The 23,426-nt window shown below is 42.0% G+C and overlaps 1 protein-coding gene across 11 annotated transcripts in view; it reads right to left on the reverse strand.

The window, feature by feature from the left end:
* Positions 1 to 23,426, reverse strand: part of LDB3 (LIM domain binding 3) — a 232,294-nt gene that overhangs the window by 99,463 nt on the left and 109,405 nt on the right. For all 11 annotated transcript variants that reach the window (XM_032776737.2, XM_032776735.2, XM_032776740.2 and 8 more), the window contains exon 4: positions 8,708 to 8,783. In XM_032776737.2, coding sequence (XP_032632628.1) covers positions 8,708 to 8,783 — 76 coding nt within the window. The remainder of the gene's footprint in view (positions 1 to 8,707; positions 8,784 to 23,426) is intronic.

Consider the following 23,426-nt stretch of genomic DNA (forward strand, 5'->3'; position numbering starts at 1 on the left):
TACTATACTTAGATTGTAAGCTTTATTTTTTCTTTCTGTTTGTTTATATGATTTGAATGAAACAGGACAGCAGCAGACATTTTCTGGCATTGCTGTATCTGTTGCACGCCAGTGTATAGTGAGGCACTAGATAAAGCATTTGGATGAATGGGGAATTTGTGGATTTCTTAATGTATATGTGATATCAACTTTCAATTTATCCCAGAAGCTTAGAGTCCTGTCTTACAGCTAACTTACGCTGACCCTGATTCAGTACCGTAGAGAAGACACCTTTTCCCCACCCCTGTGCATGTGGACACATAGAAGCCATAATTAATAACCACATTCTTGGAAGCACAAGATTGGAATGCCTGTCAGTGTTGCTGCCAGGACTCACATCCCAGGGGAGCGTATCTAAAAAGGGATGTAGCCCCTGCAGCAGCAAAGGCCAAGAACACCACTCCAGACTGGAGTTGAAGACTAAACCTTTCAAAGGTTTTGAAGGAGCTGCTACTCAGCATAAGTTCCTCAGTGACCCCTGGGGGCACTGTGCCCCATACAGGGCTATAATGGGTTGCAGGGTCATATTTGGACATCCCAAATCTGCAACCCCACTGGCTTCTATAGGGTTGCAGAGGGTTTAAACCTGAGCAGAGTTTGGCCTTCAAATTGAAATTTACAGAGTGGGTAACAATGTCATTGTCAATGAATATTAGTTTCTCGCACTGGGTCTAATTATGCACTGTTGGCTTTCTGGTGTGGTGTGAGGCCACTGAGGCTATGGAAAATGATTATCTTAATAGTATATTTCAAACTACTGCTTTTTACATATTTTGTCCATTTTTTCTGAATGTATTTATAATTAATCACACACTTCGGTCAATACGTTCTGACCTCAAAAGAAGTGTGCAAATAACCACTGGCAATTGCCTATTAGAGGCGTCCAAGTATCAGTAAACAAATAAAAAAACAGGATTTCCACCTAAAATAAATATTTTTAAGAGGAACAAATGCACAATCCTTTCTCAGATAATGAGTCACCAATTACAGAGATGCTCTCCTTCTGAAAGCTGTAGATCCTGGCAGGACGGAAAAATCAAGGTAAAACATGTACAACAACAACAGAAGGAACAGACAGCATCTGATGAAGCTAGATCTGTAGGTTAAAGAGAAAAAAAAACATTTTAGAATCAATGAAAATTTAATGCAGGACTCCTTCCCCTCACCTCTGATATAGGGAAGGGTACTGTGGGGGAAAATTATTAAGTGGTGTTAGCGTGAGTTCTAGACGAAAGAAACATTTTTAATCAATAAAAAGCAACCTAATAATATTGGCAGAACCGTAGCATAACTAAAGGGATGGTTATAGGAAAGAAAATATTGTGGGTGAAGGGACAGAAAATGAAGGCTGGTGGCATTGCCATCCTTTAGCTTTTGGGGGAATTTTGGTTACTTTGCTTAAATATTTTCTAGCTAGGTTTCTTAACTGCATATTGGTACTGATTTATTGTAATAGCTGATTACTGGCATAGGATAACAGACCTATGTCGTACAGTTTACACTGGAAACCTGGGGGTCATGTTTGAGGTTTTTAAGTTAAGACTGTGGGAATTTTTGGAGACAAGGGGCAATTTGTGGGGTAAAATGGAAGGATGGGGATATGGACTTTCAGCATCAGTATAATTTCCCATTTGGCTGTTTCCTCCCATGACTGATAAAGTACTGTTATTTGGTTCATTCATAAGAGCATATTTTAAATTAAATTATTGTTCTGTTTGTTTCAGACTAGTGGCAAGAACAGACCAATGAAGGAAAAATTTATTGCACTTCTGAAATCTGAATGTCAGGCTTCTAGTAATGAACATCTCTTAGCATTATATCTAATGAAATGATAAGTAGTCAGCAGTGACTAACATTTCCTTGTTCCTCATCTTCACCCCTACCCCCAATTCCACCCCATCAAATATCAATACATTAGAAGCAAGAGGAAAACCAAGGACAGGGTAGGCCCACTGCTCAGTGAGGAGGGAGAAACAGTAACAGGAAACTTGGAAATGGCAGAGATGCTTAATGACTTCTTTGTTTTCGGTCTTCACTGAGAAAGTCTGAAGGAATGTCTAACATAGTGAATGCTTATGGAAGGGGTAGGTTTAGAAGATAAAATAAAGAAAGAGCAGTTAAAATCACTTAAGAAAGTTAGATGCCTGCAAGTCACCAGGGCCTGATGAAATGCATCCTAGAAACTCAAGGAGTTAATAAGGAGGTATCTGAAGCCTTAGCTATTATTTGGAAAGTCAGGGAGATGGGAGAGATTCCAGAAAGACTGGAAAAGGGCAAATTATGCCCATCTATAAAAAGGAAATAAAAACAACCCAGGAAACTACAGACCAGTTAGTTTAACTCTGTGCCAGGAAGATAAATGGAGCAAGTAATTAAAGAAATCATCTGCAAACACTTGAATGTGGTAAGGTGATAGGAAACAGTCAGCATGGATTTGTAAAGAACAAATCGTGTCAAACCAATCTGATAGCTTTCTTTGATAGGATAACGAGTCTGTGTGGATAAGGGAGAAGCGGTGGATGTGGTTAAACCTAGACTTTAGTAAGGCATTGATACGGTCTCACATGATATCCTTATTGATAAACTAGGCGAATACAATTTAGATGGGGCTACTATAAGGGGGTGCATAACTGGCTGGATAACCGTACTCAGAGAGTAATTATTAATGGCTCCCAATCCTGCTGGAAGGTATAACAAGTGATGTTCCGCAGGGGTCTGTTTGGGGACCGGCCTGTTCAATATCTTCATCAACGACTTAGATGTTGGCATAGAAAGTACGCTTAGTTAAGTTTGCGGACGATACCAAACTGGGAGGGATTGCAACTGCTTTGGAGGACAGGGCAAAATTCAAAATGATCTGGACAATTGAGAGAATGGTCTGAGGTAAACCGGATGAGTTCAATAAAGACAAATGCAAAGTGCTCCACTTAGGAAGGAACAATCAGTTACACATACAGACTGGAAGAGACTGTCTAGGAAGGAGTAATGGCAGAAAAGAATCTAGGGGTCATAGTGGACACAAGCTAAATATGAGTCAACAGTGCGATACTGTTGCAAAAAAGCAAACGTGATTCTGGGATGCATTAACAGGTGTGTTGCAAACAAGACACGAGAAGTCATTCTTCGCTCTACTCTGCGCTGGTTAGGCCCTAACTGGAGTATTGTGTCCAGTTCTGGACACCGCATTTCAAGAGATGTGGAGAAATTGGAGAGGGTCCAGAGAGAGCAACAAGAATGATTAAGGTCTTGAGAACATGACCTATGAAGGAAGGCTGAAAGAATTGGGTTTATTTAGTCTGGAAAAGAGAAGACTGAGAGGGGGACATAGATAGCAGTTTTCAGATATCTAAAAGGGTGTCATCAGGAGGAGGGAGAAAACTTGTTCACCTTAGCCTCTAAGGAAAGAACAAGAAGCAATGGCTTAACTGCAGCAGGGAGATTTAGGTTGGACGGTCAGGAAAAAGTTCCTAACTGTCAGGGTAGTTAAACACTGGAATAAATTGCCTAGGGAGGTTGTGGAATCTCCATCTCTGGAGATATTTAAGAGTAGGTTAGATAAATGTCTATCAAGGATGGTATTTGGTCCTGCCATGAGGGCACGGGACTGGACTCAATGACCTCTCGAGGTCCCTTCCAGTCCTAGAGTCTATGAATCTATGAATCCCTGTGGCTGGAAAAATGAGCTAACATTTTCTTCTATACAAGTCTGAAGCTACCTTTCTGTTGACCAGAAGAGGTGGCTCTAACACTGGGCATTGGCTTCCTCCCTAGAGAAAGATGCTGTCACCTTGCTGAGATCCCTTGCTCCATGGAGAACTCAGGCAGCTGGATTCGAATTTTCCAGTGTAACGGTGAGATACCACATCAATGGATAAGCTTAAAAATGATTATGTAGCAGAGAACACAGAACATTTGGGGGTGAAAGGAGTTTATTATGAAGCATTAGCTGAGCCTGTTCTTTGTCCTCAGTAAAACCTTTTTTTTTTACTTTCTAATATTTGTCTAACTTCTCTAAGGGCAGAACATTGCCCTTCACCTGTGGGACAGGAGGGGAACCTCAACATGGACATCACTGGCTTCTAGAGTGGGAGGTACCAAAACACTATGCCAATTTGTCAACTTGTTCCACTTTCATCCTCACCCCAAAGAAGTCTCTTTACGGGCGTTGTGTGAGTTAGGGATGTGGGAGTGGGGACGGATGGACCAGGGTGAACAAGAGCTGACTGAATGAACATTAACTTGCATGGATTAATTCCATGGTGTGAACTCTGCTCTAGTACAAAGGTGGGACTCAAGGGGCATCTGGGTATGGGGACTCACAGCAGGGCACTGTGTTAATGCACTGTTGAGACTGCACTGTTAAGCACTCAAGTCAGGAAGTACGAAAGGTAATGTCAACTCTGACCTTACTATGAACTGGGATACAGTCTTTAACTAGAATATTATACCAATTCTTTGAACGTCTACAAGAATGATTTCAAGTTTTTAGAATCATTAATTAATTAATTTAGCCTTACAACACCCATATTAAGAAGCTAGTTGTTACTATCACCACTTCACAGACAGGTGAACTGAGGCACAGAGAAATTAAGTGACTTGTCCAGGGTCACACAAGCGGTCTGTGGCACAGTCAGGAATAAAATACAAATCTCCTGTTCTGTGCTTTATTTAACAAGACCATCCTTCCTCCAACTATGATTGCTGGTTATTTTACATACAAGTTCACAGTGTTGTAGAATATACTATTCATAAGCACAAGGAGGCTCAGATTCTGACTGGAACTCTGAGAGCTATCATAATAGACATATTAATTACTGTAATAATTTTATAGCATCATATTTCATAAATAGTACAGAATATGATCATATAAATAAACACTATATCATAATGCCTATATGCAAAAGGACAGAGTTAAGGCTGTGTGTTGATCCTTAAATTTCATACTTCCTCAATTGCAGATGCTTAACTATGAACCCTAATGTTGCATGAACACAGAGCATTTATGAACCTTTAGTTCAATTCTCTGGAAGAGTCCCCATCTCTCTTTCCTCCATTTTGAATGACTTCTAATCACAGATGTTCTCAGTCTTGGATATATCCTTCTATTCTTTCAATATTTCATGCCTAGAGCTGTGCAAACAGCTTCATTTAACTCGCAAATGATTAATCTTGTTTTGAGTTGTTTGGTAAGCAAAAAGTGTAAACTGTGCCCCACTCAAACATTCATTCCCTCCAGCAGCCCTGGAGCTCAGTTGATCTCATGAATCACAGACTTCACACAAAAAGCATCACCTCAAAACAGAGATTAGCTGAAGAAAATGAGGAGACAATGGGCTCTACTAGGGATGCGGGAGCATTCCAACCAAACTGAAAAAAACATTGATTGTGCCTTTCAATAGGGTGAAGTTGCACCTAATATGAGTTCTTATATCAAATATAATCAGCTGCTAACAGAAGTTGAAAAGAAATACATGCTTGCAAATTAGCAGGAATTACAATTGTATCAGCAGAAATAATGTGTATGGTTTATATCAGCCACTGAACTTGTCTGCACATGCAAGAGTCCTTAGCGGCATGCATTTTTCGTGACCCGGAAAGACTACCCCTATGGGTAAGAGGACAGCTTGGTAATGATGGTTTTATCATGTAGCCACTTCCTCTCTGGGAGCTGAAATGAAATCAAATTAATTTCATATGGGCCACTGCAGTAGCCATCAGATCAACTGGAACTAGAGACCTAGCTCTGTGTCCCACTTAAAAAGTAACAAGTTTTATTTTAAACAAAACTTTATTTTAACAATATATTTACTGTAACATACCTTACCTCAACATACATGAAATTCTAGTTTACATCAGTAAGATCTTTTTTATACCATATTTGAGATCTTTGCTCTAGTGATTCAAGACATTCATACTCCCACCATAATTCCCTCCCAATACTCCATTAAAGAGGACTCATTTCAGCTACTGAACTCATTGACAATTTCCCTCTACACATACCACACGTGACCTGGCATACATCTACTGCAATCCTCCTAGCCCAACATGAGAGAGACTGAACTCCCTCACAACCTCCGGATATACATCTGACCCCTAGTTGCCCTGCTCTAAGACATGCATCGTCATTCCCATTCCAACTGTCCAAGTCTCCCAGAATCCCTGGACAAACACCCTAAACTGACCTCCAACTGCCAGTTTCTTTCCAGTATAACCTTGGACGAATACCATGACTCACCTCTGAGGTGTAAAACCCTCTTCGATCCTGCCAGAAATGCTACCCCAACAACATCATTTCCACTCCTAGTTGCTACTAACCACACATCATACTCCCAGACAAGAGATCTAGCCAACCTGACCCACAGCTGTGAGAAACCTCTTAGCACACTTGGAAATGGGATAGGACCCACATCCCAGCTCTTTGAAAGACCCGTAGCAAACACCAGAAATAATCCTACATCTAACCTACTCCCTCACCTACAGAATGTTCAGTTTTAAGGTGACATGCACCTAGAAACTAAATGTCTGTGCTTAGGCAATCTAAGACCTTTAATTCCCATAACACTATGAAGGGCTAAAACAGAAAATACAAGTTGAGCTGAGACTCCAGCAACTATATCAAAGATATCTTTATGACTTTTAAAACCAGCAGTATTTTAAAGAACTAATAATATGTATTTAACCTCCTTCCCATCCCCTTCTTACATATTTACCAGATAGAAACAACTTTGGTAAGATGAGCGACTCCTTAGGAGGTTTTTTAATTGACATTTGCTAGACATGGAGTATAGTTAATTATGGAGTTATCAAATGCAGGTCTGTCACATCCATTCAGATGCTCCTGAGAGCCAGTGTCTCACATAGAAGCCCTGGAGAAGTTCCAATACATGAAGAGATGAACAGTTTACTAGGTCACTCAGGCTGCTCTGGAGGCTAAAAATTCTCTGACAATTTCCTTTCAGGGAAATACAAAACAAAACAATCCCTACTGGGCTGGTGAAGTGGGAGACAGTTCTAAACAAAAATGGAACATTCTTCTTTTCCATGAGAATTCATAGTTATATTCCATATTTCCTCTCCAATAACCTTCTATCCCACAAAATAACAGTCTCAACTGGTGGGCACCATAATATTCTAGTATGAGAAGAGGCAGACATTTCCAACATCTCTCTGCATGAAGCAAATGGACATACACTTTGACTCCTTTTCCTTTCCCTCTGTGCCCTCTGTAGTCTTCAGAAAAAATATATAAAGGGGAACAACTCCCTGCAGGATAAGTTTTAATATTTCTTTTTTCCCTGCCCAAATACCCATAAGGCACTTGAGAGACATGATATGACTGAGCAGGTTCCTTTCAAATTTTCACAAAATTAATTAATAAATAAAAACAAACATTTTGCCCCAAGATGATATCTTGTATATTACTTTCAATATGTCAGCAGCTTCTGCAGGAAGACACAAACCTCCTGAGCTCAGAATTTGGAATGCACAGCATTTATAAGAAATGTTTGAAGCTGACATGTACATTATGTTATTGATTTGGGATCTGAAATGGTTTGTCTTGTTTCTTATTTTATGTCATTGTGTGTGTGTGTGTGAAATTAGCCCTCACTGAATAGGTAGGATTGGCAGTAGGGGCTGCACTTCCCTGTTTATCCAATCAATAAGAGTACAGCCTGGGCACTGATAGTCCAAATTTCCTCCACACTTCACTGCAAATGCACTGCATAGAATCACAGAAGTGTAGGACTGGAAGGGACCTCAGTAGGTCATCTAGTTCAGTGTCCTGCACTCAGGGCAGGACTAAATAATACGACCATTCCTGACAGGTGTTTGTCTAACCCGTTCTTAAAAACCTCCAATGACAGAGATTCCACAATTTTGCTAGGCAATTTGTTCCAGTGCTTAATAACCACCCTGAAAGATAGGAAGATTTTCCTAATGTCCAACCTAAACCTCCCTTCCTGCAATTTAAGCCCATTGCTTCTTGTCCTATTCTCAAAGATTAATGAGAACAATTTTTCACTCTCCTCCTTGTAACAACCTTTACGTATTTGAAAACTGTTATCGTATCCCCTTCCCATCTCAGACAACCTCTCATATCTAGGGATAGGAAGATACACAATTGCAGCCATTCATAGTCTCTGGCCACCCTACAGAGATTGCAGACACAGTTGCTAACTAGACAGTGAATGCTAGCAGTGGTGATGACTTTTGGACATCTATATCCTAGGAAATGGACTTGGTCCATGGAACCTGAGCCATCCACTTTTCCCATCATTCACTGTTCATCTTTATATTAAATTATCCTCTATTTTTTGGTGTGACATTTATTAACTGACCTGACAAGAAAGCACAGCTACCAATAAAGCTTGTAAAATGACTTAATGTCCTCTAATCTAGCCAAGTCAACATGTTGTCAGTTTTGAGCTGAGCTGAGCTGAGCGATATGCTAATGGAGTTTTTCCTTAAATGCTTTGGGAAATGACTGTATATTTTGGGAAGCTTTGATAGGCTTAGCTACCTACAGCTTAGAAGAGAACAGGGAAAAAAAAAAGTCAGAAATGATCCAAGTGCTTGGAGAGGATTAGACCAGATACCAATTTATGTTTATGTGATTTATGTTAGAGTCAAATAACAAGAAGCACTAAAGAGATAATATGTTACATACCTTCTGATGGGGAATTACAGGCCTGGGAGAGTCAACTTTAGGTGTGGCTGTTGGAACTGGAGCTGGGCGTTTAGATCTGGGGATCAAAACATTCCAAAAAAAGATTAATAATGAGAACAACCTTGCCTCTTATTTTTTTTAGATCCTTTCAAACACCTTTTATATTGCACTAAAAAATTATCCTTTATCCAGAGTGAAAGCCATATGTAGAATTCAGCCTAGCTTCTTGTCAACCACCAACATTCTGTCTCCATCAATAAGCAAGATCATCCCTTTTGCTTTTAGGGTAGGATTGCCAATTTTGATTGGATGTATTCCTGGGCATAATCTTTCATTAAAGATTAAATTTTAACTCCAGGAGACTCCAGGACAATCTGAAGAGTTGGCAACCCTACTTGAGAGAGATCTTGGAAATCTGAATTAAACTTCTAATTTTTAGCAATGCTGACAGGCCAAAATATTCAAATGTGTCATGAGAGAGAACTTTGGGAAACTTCAATTTTTGGGTGCCTAAATCTAGATATACGAAGCCTGATTGTCTAGGTGTTGGGCACCAACAACTCTAGTTGAAGTCAATCTAAGCTGGAAGTGCTCAGCACTTCTGATAATCAGATCCACTGTGTCTTAAGCTGCACATTCTAAACTTGAGGCATCTCAAAATCATAGGACATTTCTTTTGTAAATTTTGACCTTAGGCATCATGTACCTGAACAGATTTTTGTTACTGACAGTTTAAATTAATGTTCTGCTTCTTCAGACAACGCACAATCAGCCTGTGTAACTCTTTGTCTGAGGATGTTGTGAAGGCTAAAACTATAACAAGGGTAAAAAAATAAGATAAGTTCATGGAGGATAGGTCCATCAATGACTATTAGCCAAGATAGGCAGGGATGATGTCCCTAGCCTTTGTTTGCCAGAAGCTGGGAATGGGCAACAGGGGATGGATCACTTGATGATTCGCTCTTCTCTTCGTTCCCTCTGAAGCACATAGGATTGGTCACTGTCAGAAGACAGGACATTGGGCTAGATGGACCATTGGTCTGAACCAGTATAGCTGTTCTTATGTTCTTATGCCATATTACAAATCCTCCTCTCTTCCTCAGAGAGAGACTGTGGGCTTCATTATGGACAGAAGGATTAAGGACCATCACAAACCACACCATCTTCTGCAAGACACACTTCTTCGACCTGCCTTTTCTAACAAACACAGACCTGTCGCAACCCTAAACCTATGCTCAAACATAGCGTCTGTATGGCCAATTGTCGGTCAAGGGGTCACATTGGTACCGTCTGCAACACCATAGTGCCATGTGCCTATTCTCAAACCTTCTGTCTGGTCAATTGTGGGTCAAGTTAGTGCCATGTGTAAAAAGTAGGGTGTAGTGTGCAAAAGAGTAGTGTGCCGGGTGCAGATCCTGTTTACGTAGAGGGCACCAGCTCGGAACCTGGAAGGCGAAGGAGTTAGGGACCAATCAGATGCTGACACGAGTCTTCAAATCAAACTATGTCTCACACCAAAAACAGCAGGAGTATCCGCATGTTAGCTGAAAGGCCTGATCACCCTTTCAGCCAGGGTCTCCTCCGGATTTTGCCGGCTCGTGTCATGTCGTTTTGTTTTGTTTTTTGGATTATTTCCCACCAATTCGTCATGCTCTCGGTGTCTGTACTGCTGGTCAGCTGCGCTTGGAGTGTGGTATGTGCATTTTAATTTTCTGTAAATACTCTGTTTGCTTAGCCTCTTCCTTCCTTTTTCCCTTCCCTTGCTTACTGCAAAGTTGTGTATACAGTATATGAGAGCCAAATTGTTGTATTAATTGCTACTGCGATTGTTTGGTGTATTTTACAACATTTGATTAATGCATGTACAGTTTACTTAGTTTTGAGTATCTGCTTTGGATTTTAGTGAGCAGTTGATCATAAATCATTTGGTTACTTCTTGTTGGATGTAAATAGACTGTTTCAAGTTGTGTATGGTTTTATTCTGGTAGTATTTCTAGTTGATAAATTACCTTTCCCTAGCCCAAGTTGTAACTTATCCCCGTTAATAAACAGCCACGTGGTTTGAAATTTCGATCTGTCACGTTTTGATTTTCCTCCCTCAATCAAATACTTACTCGAACCTCCATTAGTCTCGGACAAGAGCATCTTGTATCTTTAAAAACAAAGCCCTACCAAAATAAAACTCTGCACTGCACACGCACACACACATTCTCCCCCTAAAGAGAGCATGGGAAAGAAAATGAACCACACTCAACAGATATTAATTATGCCACTTAATGAATTGCTGGAAGGTGTTCAGATGCTATATAGAAAGGGATAGTATAAGAACCTAGATAGGATAGAATAGAACAGCTCAGTGAAATCTTCTGCTCAGTGAACAGGGGATGGTCAAAAATATAAAAGAAAATACTGGAGTGTGACAAAGATGGAATAAAAAATAATACTGATAATACTGTACTGACATTGTATAGATGAGCGTTATGTCCTCACGTGGAGTACTATGTGCTCCCTTGTCCACTGAGTATCTTATCTGGTACACATGTATGGACTACGAATGTTTGTTTCAGACCCAGTGAGCAATGCAAATATTTTATGTCAATTGCAGAGATACAGCAAGCAGTCATAAACCACACACACATCCCTTTGAGGCGCCTCTGGAAAACATTTGTATTGTAGCAAAGGGATTCATTGATTAAATTGCACCATCACTTTCACCGTTTATTCTCTTTTAGTTGCCACCTTACCATAATGGATGTCATTAACATGCTATATCATCTGTTCCACACATTACTGATATGCTGCATTTGTCATTCACAATGCTACCCATCTGAGACTTTTTTTTCGCATTAACTTTGCGCAAGGTTTCAAAGGCACCAGCACCACTTTAAAATAAAAAAAGGTATCTAGATAACTCTGCACTCAACAACTACAGCTCTGACATTTATCACAGAACACAAAGACTTGCGGATTTAGCATAGTTGGAGTTGGAGGGGTGGATAGAAGAGGTGAAGTTCCTCAATGGAAATGAAAACTCATGTGTTCACAGAGGGCCACTGTCCTTCGGGGAATGTCTAAATTCAGAGGCACTTTCTTCCTCAAACCCCTCTTGTTGGATAGTCAAGTCCTAGTAATTATGTTCATGACTTGTTCTATTTTTTAAAGTGAAGAAATTGTCATTGTACACTTGTGTATTGAAGTCTAAGGTCTACCCCATCAATGGCAACATTATTTTATTCACAGTGTTTCTCCTTATTTGTTCTATCACAGAAGCACACAGAAAGAATGAGTCACGTTTGCAGTTTTTCTCTCCATGAGATGCACTGAAAACATGAGTTCAGTAGCTCTGGATCATTTATCGTTTGCTTTCACTTCTGCCATCAGGATCAAGTGGGGACCACAGACAGATCACTGAGAGATCAATGTAGAAGGTGAACGACTAAGTTATATTTTTGAAAAAAGTCTTTTAGGATTCCCAGATCAGTCAGGGTGATGACATCTTCACAACTAGGGATGCAATTTTGGTTGGAGGTGTTCTTGGAGGTTTCATCACATGACATAATCTTTAATTAAAGATTAATCTTTAATTCTTGGAGACTCCAGGACAGTCATGGAGGGTTGACAACCCTATGCACGAGGACCTCAAGAGGGATCTGGACAGCACAGTTGGACAAGATGGCCTCCTCATCTCCTCTGCATAATTCATCTTAAAACAAAATTCCTCCTCCCTTTAATTTATAAATTCTGAGATAAGGATCCCAGGTTTCCATTGCAACCACCATTGATGACATTGCAAACAACTAACAGAAAAGTGTGCTGGAAAAATGAATGCACTAAGAAATACTCGGTGTGAAAGAACAATCTTATTCCCATCACCTAACACGTCTTGTCCAGCTCTACTCTCACATAACACCTCCTTTGCTTTAGGTAAGTTTGGAGTCTGTTGCAACTAATCGAGGCGGCTCTAGGGATTTTGCCGCCCCAAGCACGGCAGGCAGACTGCCTACGGCGGTTTGCCTGCGGAGGGTCTGCTGGCCCCGCGGCTTCGGTCCTCCGAAGCCGCGGGACCAGTGGACCCTCCGCAGGCATTCCTGCGGGAGGTCCACTGAAGCCGCGGGACCAGCGGACCCTCCGCAGGCAAACCCCCAGAGGCAGTCTGCCTGCCGCCTTCGCTTGCCGCTCCAGGCACGCGCTTGGCGTGCTGGGGCCTGGAGCCGCCCCTGCAACTAATGCAAGGTGAACATGCACTTAAGGCTTAGCTGGAAAGTGAGAGAGGAGCTGAACTGAGAATATTTAAAACAATTTCTGTATGTCTTATGGCTCCCTGGGGACACCAGGAGTCATATTATGCTTTGTTCGCACTTTTCCACCTTTGCTTCCTCCAGGTCCTGCATTGCAGAAACAATTCTTTCTTTAAGAAGATTGGTGAATGGGGATTTCCCTAATAGCCCGTTAGTGTCATCCTTACACTGACTAAGGAGTAACTAGAGTGACATGAGGTGTTCTCTCCAGTGACCATATGTGAATGAAATGCTGGCCTCAACAATCAAACATAAGTTTCTCATGCAGTGATTTAGAGCAATAATCACAGTGCCATTAGATGCTTTCAAATATAAATGCATTTGTAATTTTAAAGTCTATACTTATGTTCCATTAAATATTTGGGATCCTGGGGGTATATTATTTGTTTATTAAGCTGTGGATGGGACAGAAGTTCAATTTTGCAAATGACTGAGATTTTGAAATCTGGCTTTGTTCCAGAATTAGAGTGAACACCAAAAATTCTGAAATTCTCCATGAAGGAAAATCCCACAAATAAACTGTTTCAGGTCAACTGAAAAGATTCATATTGACAAAATCATTCTGTTTCATTTTAAACTTTTTTGGATTTTTGTTTTGTATTATAATTAAAGCTGGTTTAAAAAGTTATTTTTAATTAGCTGGCAGTTGTGGAAAAAACAACTGCTTTAGGCTGAACTGAATCTGAGGTTTTTTTTTGAATTTTCAGTGAATTGAAAAAAATTAAAAAAACATCAATTTTGGGTCACATAAAATGTTTCATTCAACATGAGAGATTTTGCTTCTGAGCATTTTAAAAGACTAGATTAACGAAACAGTGAGAGAAGAAGCAGGAAGAGGTGATTGCCTTCCTTATAATTTTTAGCCCAATAGTTTGGGCAGTCACCTGTAAGGGGGGAGACCTGGATTCAAATCCTGCCACCACTTCCAAAGTGGGCCAAGTAAAGCACCACGACCTGCTCTATTCCAAATGAAAATTTAAAACATGTCATTGTTTCAATCACCACCCCCACCCCCAATCCTGGTTTTCTTCCCAAATCAAATTCAGGTAAAATCAACTCAATTTCACAAAACGTTTTGATTTGGATGGAATGGCATATTCCGGAATATGGTTCCATCAAAGTTTCTCTGACCAGCTTTTATTGCTTAATATGTTGCAAAGGAAGTCCTTTTGCGAACAGGGCTGCTAACAGGAAGTTTTGCAAGGGAGTTCTCCAGGTGAAGGAGGAGCAAATACGAGACTCTTGGGGTAAGTGGCTGTCTGTAGTATGTGTTTGTGTTTGGGGGTTACCTGCTGTGTGCTGAGCTTGTGTTTGTCTGTCTGCCTCTTTGTTTGAAGGACCACGTGCTGTGGCTGGCAGCTGGAAGCTGTGAGCTTCAAAGGAAGGTTTGACAGCTAGAAGCCTTTGTTAACTGGCTGAGCCTTAGTGGCGGGGCTATCAAGAAGGCCAGGACTTTATAAAGCAGTGAGCTAGCAACCAGTGAGCTTTGCGACCAGGGCTGCTAATGGAGAGTTTTGCAAGGGAGTTGGGAAGAGGGCAACATTCACTTGCCATCCTTTTAAACCTGTAAACAAAACTATATTCAATATTTTTTATTTAAACAAAATCCTTTCATTAACCTAGGCAGCTGCAGGAGAGAATGCAGGCAGAAGCCTAGCAGCAGATTAAGGGCTATTCAGTTTATTGAGCTGAGTGCAGCATGTATGATTACCTGCCCTGTGGGCGGGTGGCATATGTGTGCATTCGGTGCAAGGAGCTTCTGGCCCTCAGAGACTGCATATGGGCTTTGGAGGCCAGGGTGGCAGAACTGGAGGAGCTAAGAGAGGCAGAGAGGTATGTTCATGAGGCTTTCCAGGACACCGTAGATTTGTCCCACATCCGGTCAGATGGCCCCTGTGCTGTTGAGGAGGATGAAAGGCCCAGGGAAGCAGAGCAGTCAACAGAAGCAGAGGGAAACCTTCGCATAGTTGGGACCCTCCTTCCAGATGGTATTGGGGTATCCTCTCACACTGAGATTACCACTCCGAGGGAGGGAACTCCAGTCACTAGGAAAAGGCAGGTGTTAATAATGGGAGAATCGATCATTAGAAACATAGATAGCTGGGTTTGTGATGACCTGGAGAACCGTATGGTCACTAGCCTGCCTGGTGCGAAGGCGGCATCTAGATAGACTTCTGTGTAGTGCTGGGGAGGAGCCGGTGGTCGTGGTACATGTAGGTACCAATGACATAGGGAAGGGTAGGAGAGATGTCCTGGAGGCCAAATTTAGGCTGCTAGGGAAGAGACTGAAATCCAAGACATTTATGGTGGCATTCTCAGAAATGCTTTCAGTTCCATGCGCAGGGCCAGGTAGGCAGGCAGAGCTTCAGTGTCTCAGTGCATGTATGAGATGATGGTGTAGAGAGGAGGGGTTTAGATTTATTAAGAACTGGGGAAACTTTTGGGATAGGGGGAGCCTGTACAGAAGGGATGGCTCCACCTAAACCAAAGTGGAACCAGACTTCTGGCACTTAATATTAAAAAGGCTGTAGAGCAGTTTTTAAACTAAGAGATGGGGGAAAGCCCGCTGCTGCAGAGGAGCATCTGGATCGGACAGAGACTTCTCTTAGAGGAGAGTCTATTGGTAGAGATTCTCTAGGTTTAAGTCAGGAGGAGAGGATGGAAGAGGACAGGACCGGCGCGCTAGGGTTTTGAGTGCCCTAGGCGGACGGCAATTTCGCCACCCCGCGCGCTGGTCCCGCAGCTCCGGTGGAGCTGCCGCAGTGGTGCCTGCAGGCGGCCCACCAGAGCCGCGTGAGCAGCCGACCATCCACAGGCACCACTACGGCAGCTCCATGGGAGCTGCCTGCCGCCCCCTCCGGCGGCGCCCTGACCCAGGGGACCCCTTGGGCTGCCGGCTGCCGCTGCGGCGGCCTGACCCAGGGTCAGAGTGCCTCTGCGGCAGCCTGACCCAGGGGACACTCTGGGCTGCCGGCTCCCGCCGGCAGCTCAGACTCCCTCTCTGTCTTAGCAGCAGCCGGCAGCCCGGGCTTTCCCTGGGTCAGGGGACCCCCTGGGCTGCCGGCTGCCACGGCGGCAGCCTGACCCAGGGGACACTCTGGGCTGCCGGCTCCCGCCGGCAGCTCAGACTCCCTCTCTGTCTTAGCAGCAGCAGCTGCTCAACCATTTAAAAAAAATTGGGGGTGCTTTTTGGCACCCCCAAATCTTGGCTCCCTAGGCAATCGCCTAGTTTGCCTAAATGGTTGCACAGGCCCTGGAAGAGGATAAAGTAGGGGCTAGATCAGACAAGAAACAATCACATAAAAAAGAATCTGACACATCAGAAAAGGGCAGACAAATAAACAAGGACAAGTTTTTAAAGTGCTTGTACACAAATGTTAGAAGTCTAAATAATAAGATGGGTGAACTAGAGTTCCTCATGTTAAAGGGGGATATTGATATAATAGGCATCATAGAAACCTGGAGGAGTGAGGACAATCGATGGGACACAATCATTCCAGGGTACAAAATATCTGGGAAGGACAGAAGAGGCCATGCGGGGGGTGGGAGGGGACTATATGTGAAAAAAAATGTAGAGTCAAATGAAGTAAAAATCTTAAATGAATCCACATGTTCCATAGAATCTCTATGGATAGTAATTCCATACTCTAATAAGAATATTACAGTAGGGATCTATTATTGACCACCTGACCAGGACAGTAATAGTGACTATGAAATGCTAAGGGAGGTTAGAGAGGCTATCAAAATAAAGAACTCAATAATAGTGTGGAATTTCAATGATCCCCATATTGACTGGGTACACGTCATCTCAGGACCAAATGCAGAGACAAAATGTCTCGATACTTTAAATGACTTATTTTGGAGCAGCTGGTACAGGAACCCACAAAGGGAGAGGCGATTCTTGATTTAGTCCTGAATGGAGCACAGGATCTGGTCCAAGAGGTAACTATAACAGGGCCGCTTGGAAGTAGTAATCATAATGTAACATTTAACATTCCAGTGGTGCAAAGAACACCTCAGCAGCCCAACACTGTGGCATTTAATTTTAGAAAGGGGAACTATGCAAAAATGAAAAGGTTAGTTAAACAGAAATTTAAAGGTACAGTGACTAGAGTGAAATCCCTGCAAGCTGCATGGACACTTTTCAAAGACACCGTAATAGAGGCCCAACTTCTCAAATTAAAAAACACAGTAAAAGAACTAAAAAAGAGACACCATGGCTTAATTATGTAAAAGAAGCACTGGGATATAAAAAGGCATCTTTTAAAAAATAGAAGTCAAATCCTAGTGAGGTAGAAAGGAGCATAAAAACTGCCAAATTAAGTGTAAAAATGTAATAAGAAAAGCCAAAAAGGAGTTTGAAGAACAGCTAGCCAAAAACTCAAAAGGTAATTCACAAAATTTTTAAGTACATCAGAAGCAGGAAGCCTGCTAAACAACCAGTGGGGCCCCTGGATGACTGAGATACAAAAGGAGCACTTAAAGATGATAAAGTCATTGCGGAGAAACTAAATGAATTCTTTGCTTCAGTCTTCACTGCTGAGGATGTTAGGGAGATTCCCAAACCTGAGCTGGCTTTTGTAGGTGACAAATCAGAGGAATTGCCAGAGATTGTCACTAGAGGAGGTTTGGAATTAATTGATTAAACTTAACAGTAACAAGTCATCAGGACCAGATGGCATTCACCAAGAGTTCTGAAAGAATTCAAACGTGAAATTGCAGAACTACTAACTATGGTTTGTAACCTGTCCTTTAAATCAGCTTCTGTACCCAATGAATGGAAGATAGCTAATGTAACGCCAATATTAAAAAGGGCTCTAGAGGGATCCCGGCAATTACAGATCAGTAAGTCTAACATCAGTACCGGGCAAATTAGTTGAAACAATAGTAAAGAATAAAATTGTCAGACACATAGAAAAACCTAAATTGTTGGGCAAAAGTCAACATAGTTTCTGTAAAGGGAAATCATGTCATACTAATTTATTAGAGTCCTTTGAAGGGGTCAACAAACATGTGGACAAGGAGGATCCAGTGGACATAGTGTACTTAGATTTCCAGAAAGCTTTTGACAAGGTCCCTCACTAAAGGTTCTTACATAAATTAAGCTGTCATGGGATAAGAGGGAAGGTCCTTTCATGGACTGAGAACTGGTTAAAAGACAGGGAACAAAGGGTAGGAATAAATGGTAAATTTTCAGAATGGAGAGGGGGCAGAGGTGGCTCTAGTTTTTTTGCCACCCCAAGAATGGCGGGCAGGCTGCATTCGGCGGCATGCCTGCGGGAGGTTCCTGGTCCTGCGGATTCGGCAGCTTGCCTGCGGGAGGTCCGCCGGTCCCGTGGCTTCGGTGTACCCGTCGTCGAATTGCTGTTGAATCTGTGGGACCAGTGGACCTCCTGCAGGCACGCCACTGAAAGCAGCCTGACTGCCGCCCTCACAGCGACTGGCAGGGCGCCCCCTGCAGCTTGCCGCCCCAGGCACGTGCTTGGTGCGCTGGTGCCTGGGGCCACCAAATGAAATAAATGGGTAGCAGGTTTAAAACAAAGTGCATAGTCAACGAGTGGAACTCCTTGCCTCAAGAGGCTGTGAAGGCTACGACTGTAACAGGGTTTAAAAGAGAACTGGATAAATTCATGGAGGTTAAGTCCATTAATGGCTATTAGCCAGAATGGGTAAGGAATGGTTTTCCTAGCCTCTGTTTGTCAGAGGGTGGTGATGGATGGCAGGAGAGAGATCACTTGATCATTACCTGTTAGGTTCATTCCCTCTGGGGCATCTGGCATTGGCCACTGTCAGTAGACAGGATACTGGGCTGGATGGACCTTTGGTCTGACCCAGTATGGCCATTCTTATGTTCTTATGAAGGAGGAGAATTTAAAAAATATTTGCAGTTTTTTGTTCGTCTTTTGTCTAAAGTCTGTAACTGTGTGTGTAAATATAAAGTCACACCCTTTTACCTGAGAGCCACCAACCGCTGGGGTAAAGTTTAGTGCATCAGACGTCAGCTGCTGCAGCTCTGCTACTAAACACTATTAAATATTCACCTTCTTCAAGATAGTACTGAAATCCACACTTTTATGAATAAAGGACTCCATGGGAACCAAATGTATTAGCAAAAACTACCCACATAAGAACGGATTGCAAGATAGGGCTATAATATGTCTGTTTAATGTATGTCCTTTGTAGGGGGTATGTGATTGGGTCTGCTTACTCTGCACTAGCCCAGACCGGGTTAAGCCCATACTATTGACAGTGGAAGTCCTGCCACCCCAGCAGGACTGGGCATGCTCCAAATGCTCTAGCAGTAAAAAAGGAGGAAACTCAGCTTATTCTGGGCTGGAGGCTGCAGGGGAAAGACCGTCTCTGGGAAGCTCCTGCAGAGGGCCAGCTGCAGCCCCTGACTGTGCCGGGAATCAGAGCCTCGCTGGGCCCGCTTGAACCCTGGCAACTGGAGGAGCCACTGACCACAGAGAATCTGCTGTTTTGTGGAAGACCCCAATGTAGACACTGGTAGGAAGTGACCCAGTGAGGGTGATGGAGTGGTACCTCCCACCCAGGAAACCTCAGTGTGTTTTGGTAGGACCCCTCTGTTGAGTCAGTGGTAAGTTGCTATGCCACTGTTAGGGCCCTGGGTCAGGGTCTGGTGGAGTTGAGTGGGCCATGGGCCCCCTACTGGGGCTGCTACACCCTTTGGTGGGTGCCCCACCCCCCACAGACTCTGTCCGCTAGGCCCTGCTGCCCTGACACTAGGGGTGTAGACTGTCACAGGGAGCAAGATACTGTATTTGCAGAGTGGTGACAATCTAATAGCTAGTAGCTCTTTTCCATTACTGTGTACCATGATCCTCGCTGACCTTTAAAAGGAAATGTTCCTTCTATATTTCATAATTTTGACAATCAGTGTCTGTTGCTTTTTCTTTGTTAACCTTTTGGAAGGCTGAAATTGAAACAGGTTTTCTTACAGAGGTTTTTTTCCTTGACTCCATTGTGTGCGAGCACTATCTTATAAAGTGTTGGGAATCTTTCAGCATAAATAGGAGGTATTTATTGTAACTTATATTTCCTTAGTGCTTGAGATATTAAGAGGATAGGCACTTTATAAATCACTCATACCGCACCACTGAAATGCAACCACTGGCAGGCTGCAAAACAGTGGAGGGAGCAGAATTAGACTTCTGACATTCTTCGCTTTGAAACAAACATATCAATGGCTTTATTTGGGGAAAAACGAGAGAGAGAGAAGAGGGACAGTCAAATTTTAGGCCTGTTGATCACTACTGTCTATTTTATAAATCTTAAAAACCAATAATCTGTCAGCAGAGCCTTAAAGCGAACTAAGATCGATATACTTGCTTTGCCAAAAAATAGAAACTTTATCTTTTTTAAATAAAGTTTGTTTTATTCTAGTGACACTATTGTCAAAGTTCTCAAGCACCACATGGAGTTTTAGTGACAAAAGCCCTGCTGACTTTAAGAGGAGTTATAAAGGCAAATCCTTCCATATTACTTTGAATATTTCACAGTAGATTATATATTATTTCAAACATAAGCAGGGTTAATTCTGAACTGGACCAACAGTACCAGTTTGTGGGTATCATCTGTACCTACAATAAATATAAAACTCAACACTGGAATAACAATTTGCATCTGCAGCTCATTGTGAATACAAATATTGGCATTTGGGTGGATAACTATCTGATTTGTAAATTATGTGTCTGTATCATAATGTATTTGGCTGGATTAAAAATCAGGCAGTTATCCTTCCAAGTGTTAATGTTTGCACCCACATGATATATGGGCACAAATTTTTCATGCATAAACTGTGTCCGCAAAAGAGGCCAGCCCAATACAACTATATAAAAATGACAGGTTTCAGAGTAGCAGCCGTGTTAGTCTGTATCTGCAAAAAGAACAGGAGTATTTGTGGCACCTTAGAGATTAACAAATTTATTTCAGCATAAGCTTTCGTGAGCTACAGCTCACTTCTTCGGATGCATAGGTGTTCCATTCGTGAGCTGTAGCTCACGAAAGCTTATACTGAAATAAATTTGTTAGTCTCTAAGGTGCCACAAGTACTCCTGTTCTTTATATAAAAATGGACTCATTTGGGAATGTCTTTTCCCTGCCTTATTTCAGAAATAAGAGGGAATGCTGAGGGAGCCAAGAACATCCTGCATGATGGGAGGAGATATTATGGGAAAGAAGGTGAATGGGAAGTGTTAGGGAGCTTGGGAAAGCCTGAGAGGGGAGGAACTGCTGGGGTAAACTTGGGAGATTTTTGAGTGATGATATGGATCAGGAAATTCTGAAGCAGCCTCCTCACCATTCTGCTCTTGTTCTGTATTAGGCTTTCTATTCCTTTTCCCAATCAGCCCATTGCCTTGTGTGTCCCTCTTTAACTATTTCCCTCTCCTGCTACTCATGCATCCGTCACCCTCTCTTCTGTCTCTATCTTACCACCCCCTTCTTTTGTCTACCATCTTTATTCCTTCTATATGGCCTCCTCATCTATCTTGGCAGGAAGGTCCTCATGCAACCAACTATAGCTGCTGCCTCTATCTCCTCCTAGCTCCTGTATGCTGGCTTGGATCAGCAGGGCAAGCAGCAGGAGCTGAGGATGAGAGACAGCTTAGCTACCTCAAATCCCTCCACCACAGCAAAACACAATGGCCAAGAGAAGAAACTGCAGGGGAATCTCTGCATAACAGCCCAGGAGGGCTGTGAGGGAGACATGCAAAAACTGACAAATGACAGAGTGTATCATGCATGATGCAGTACACTTGGTATCCCTAGTCAAGAAGCCTATCTTCCAGCTCCATGGTTCCCTTTCTTGCTCTCTTCTTATTCCTTTCTATGCCCTACTTTATTCCCAAATTATTTCCAAACATTTCCTCTCCCTGCCTCTATCGGAAATGAAAGTAACCCCTGAAAAGACAGCATCAACCCAGTAACATTTCCAACAGTTAAAGAATCATGTTCATTTTTTTCATTTTATAACTTTAGGGACAGATCCTCATCTGGTGTAAGCTGCCATATGTGAACTGACTTCATTGAAGCTATGTGAACTTACACCAGTTCTACATCTAGTTTTCCCAAAAGAATTATGTAGATCACATTAGGTCTGAGATGAGCTACCTTTAACATTCAGTCATCAATTAGACTATCACTTGATACATGTATTTATTTCCTACAGTGTTACAAAACCTGGTGGCTTCACTGTATTATCATATAAACCCCTTCTGCTTTGGTTCTCATTACCTTGCATCTAACCACCAAGTTTTATCCAGTTTCTAATCCAAAAGGATACATCAACCATACATCAGTCCAAGTTTACTTGAAGCATTGGCCTCTGACTGGACATCACCATGAATCTGATCTGAAGTTCAACTTTTAACTTAAATCCAAATTAGGAGAGTTTTATTAGGCTTCTGGTTTTATGACAGAAGTTTTACAAGGCTTTTCTGATTACCTATGTAAATTAAATTTGAATAGAGTGGTATTTAGAAGTGAATTACAGTTTAACTTCATTAAAAATGTGTGTCTTTGGGAGTGGGAATAGGGAATCTTTCTCCCCTTTGCACCCTCCCACAAATAGACATTTCCTTGATCCAATATTGATCAGAGGACAATGACACTTACGTCAATACCTCCTTTAAAATACTGGCAGAAACATTCAGATGAATAAAATTCTGCTGCCTTCAGCACAATGCTTCAAGAATTTAGGGAGACAAACATAAAATGTAGACTTTCACTCTCGCAATGGGTAATGAACTAGCTAGGATGTATTTGAATGCTGTGCAGAACTCTGGTCATGCTGCTATTGAAGAGGTTATCATAGAAATTAAGGTGGGACAGCAGAGAGCAACCACAATAATATAAGCAGTCTAGGATCGCCGAGCTTGATCCTACAAGCCCTCCAAACACACAATCTCCACTGAAATCTTTGGTAGCTCAGCATACAGGGGGCTTGCAGAACTGGGTCCCAAATTATTAGAGAAATTACTTCTACATTCATTATTTAGGATTATAAATGGACATTAAGAAGAAATCCAATTAAAGTATAAAGGGTATGGAAATAGAGAGATGATGTTCAGTTGGGGTAGCGCCATACGCAAGAACAATGGCACAAAAATTGTAAGCTATGGAAGGGTCACAGTTTCATGTAGGGGGAAAATATCCATCTCACCCCACTCCACCACCACCACACTGACAGCAGCTAATAGGAGGAGTAAGTTAAATCATAAGTCCTTTCTGTCTGGGTCATTTTTTTTGCTCAGTGTTCGTACAGTGCCTAGAATAATGGGTCCTAGTCTAATGGGCATTACTGTAATACAAATAAATAATCATAATGTGTGAAGAAACAGATGTAATATGTACGAATGAGTATTTATAAGTATTTCAAAGAAATCAGAGGGATGAGAAGC

The sequence above is a fragment of the Chelonoidis abingdonii genome, chromosome 15, assembly GCF_003597395.2.
Source record: "Chelonoidis abingdonii isolate Lonesome George chromosome 15, CheloAbing_2.0, whole genome shotgun sequence".
In the NCBI taxonomy this organism is placed as follows: domain Eukaryota; kingdom Metazoa; phylum Chordata; order Testudines; family Testudinidae; genus Chelonoidis; species Chelonoidis abingdonii.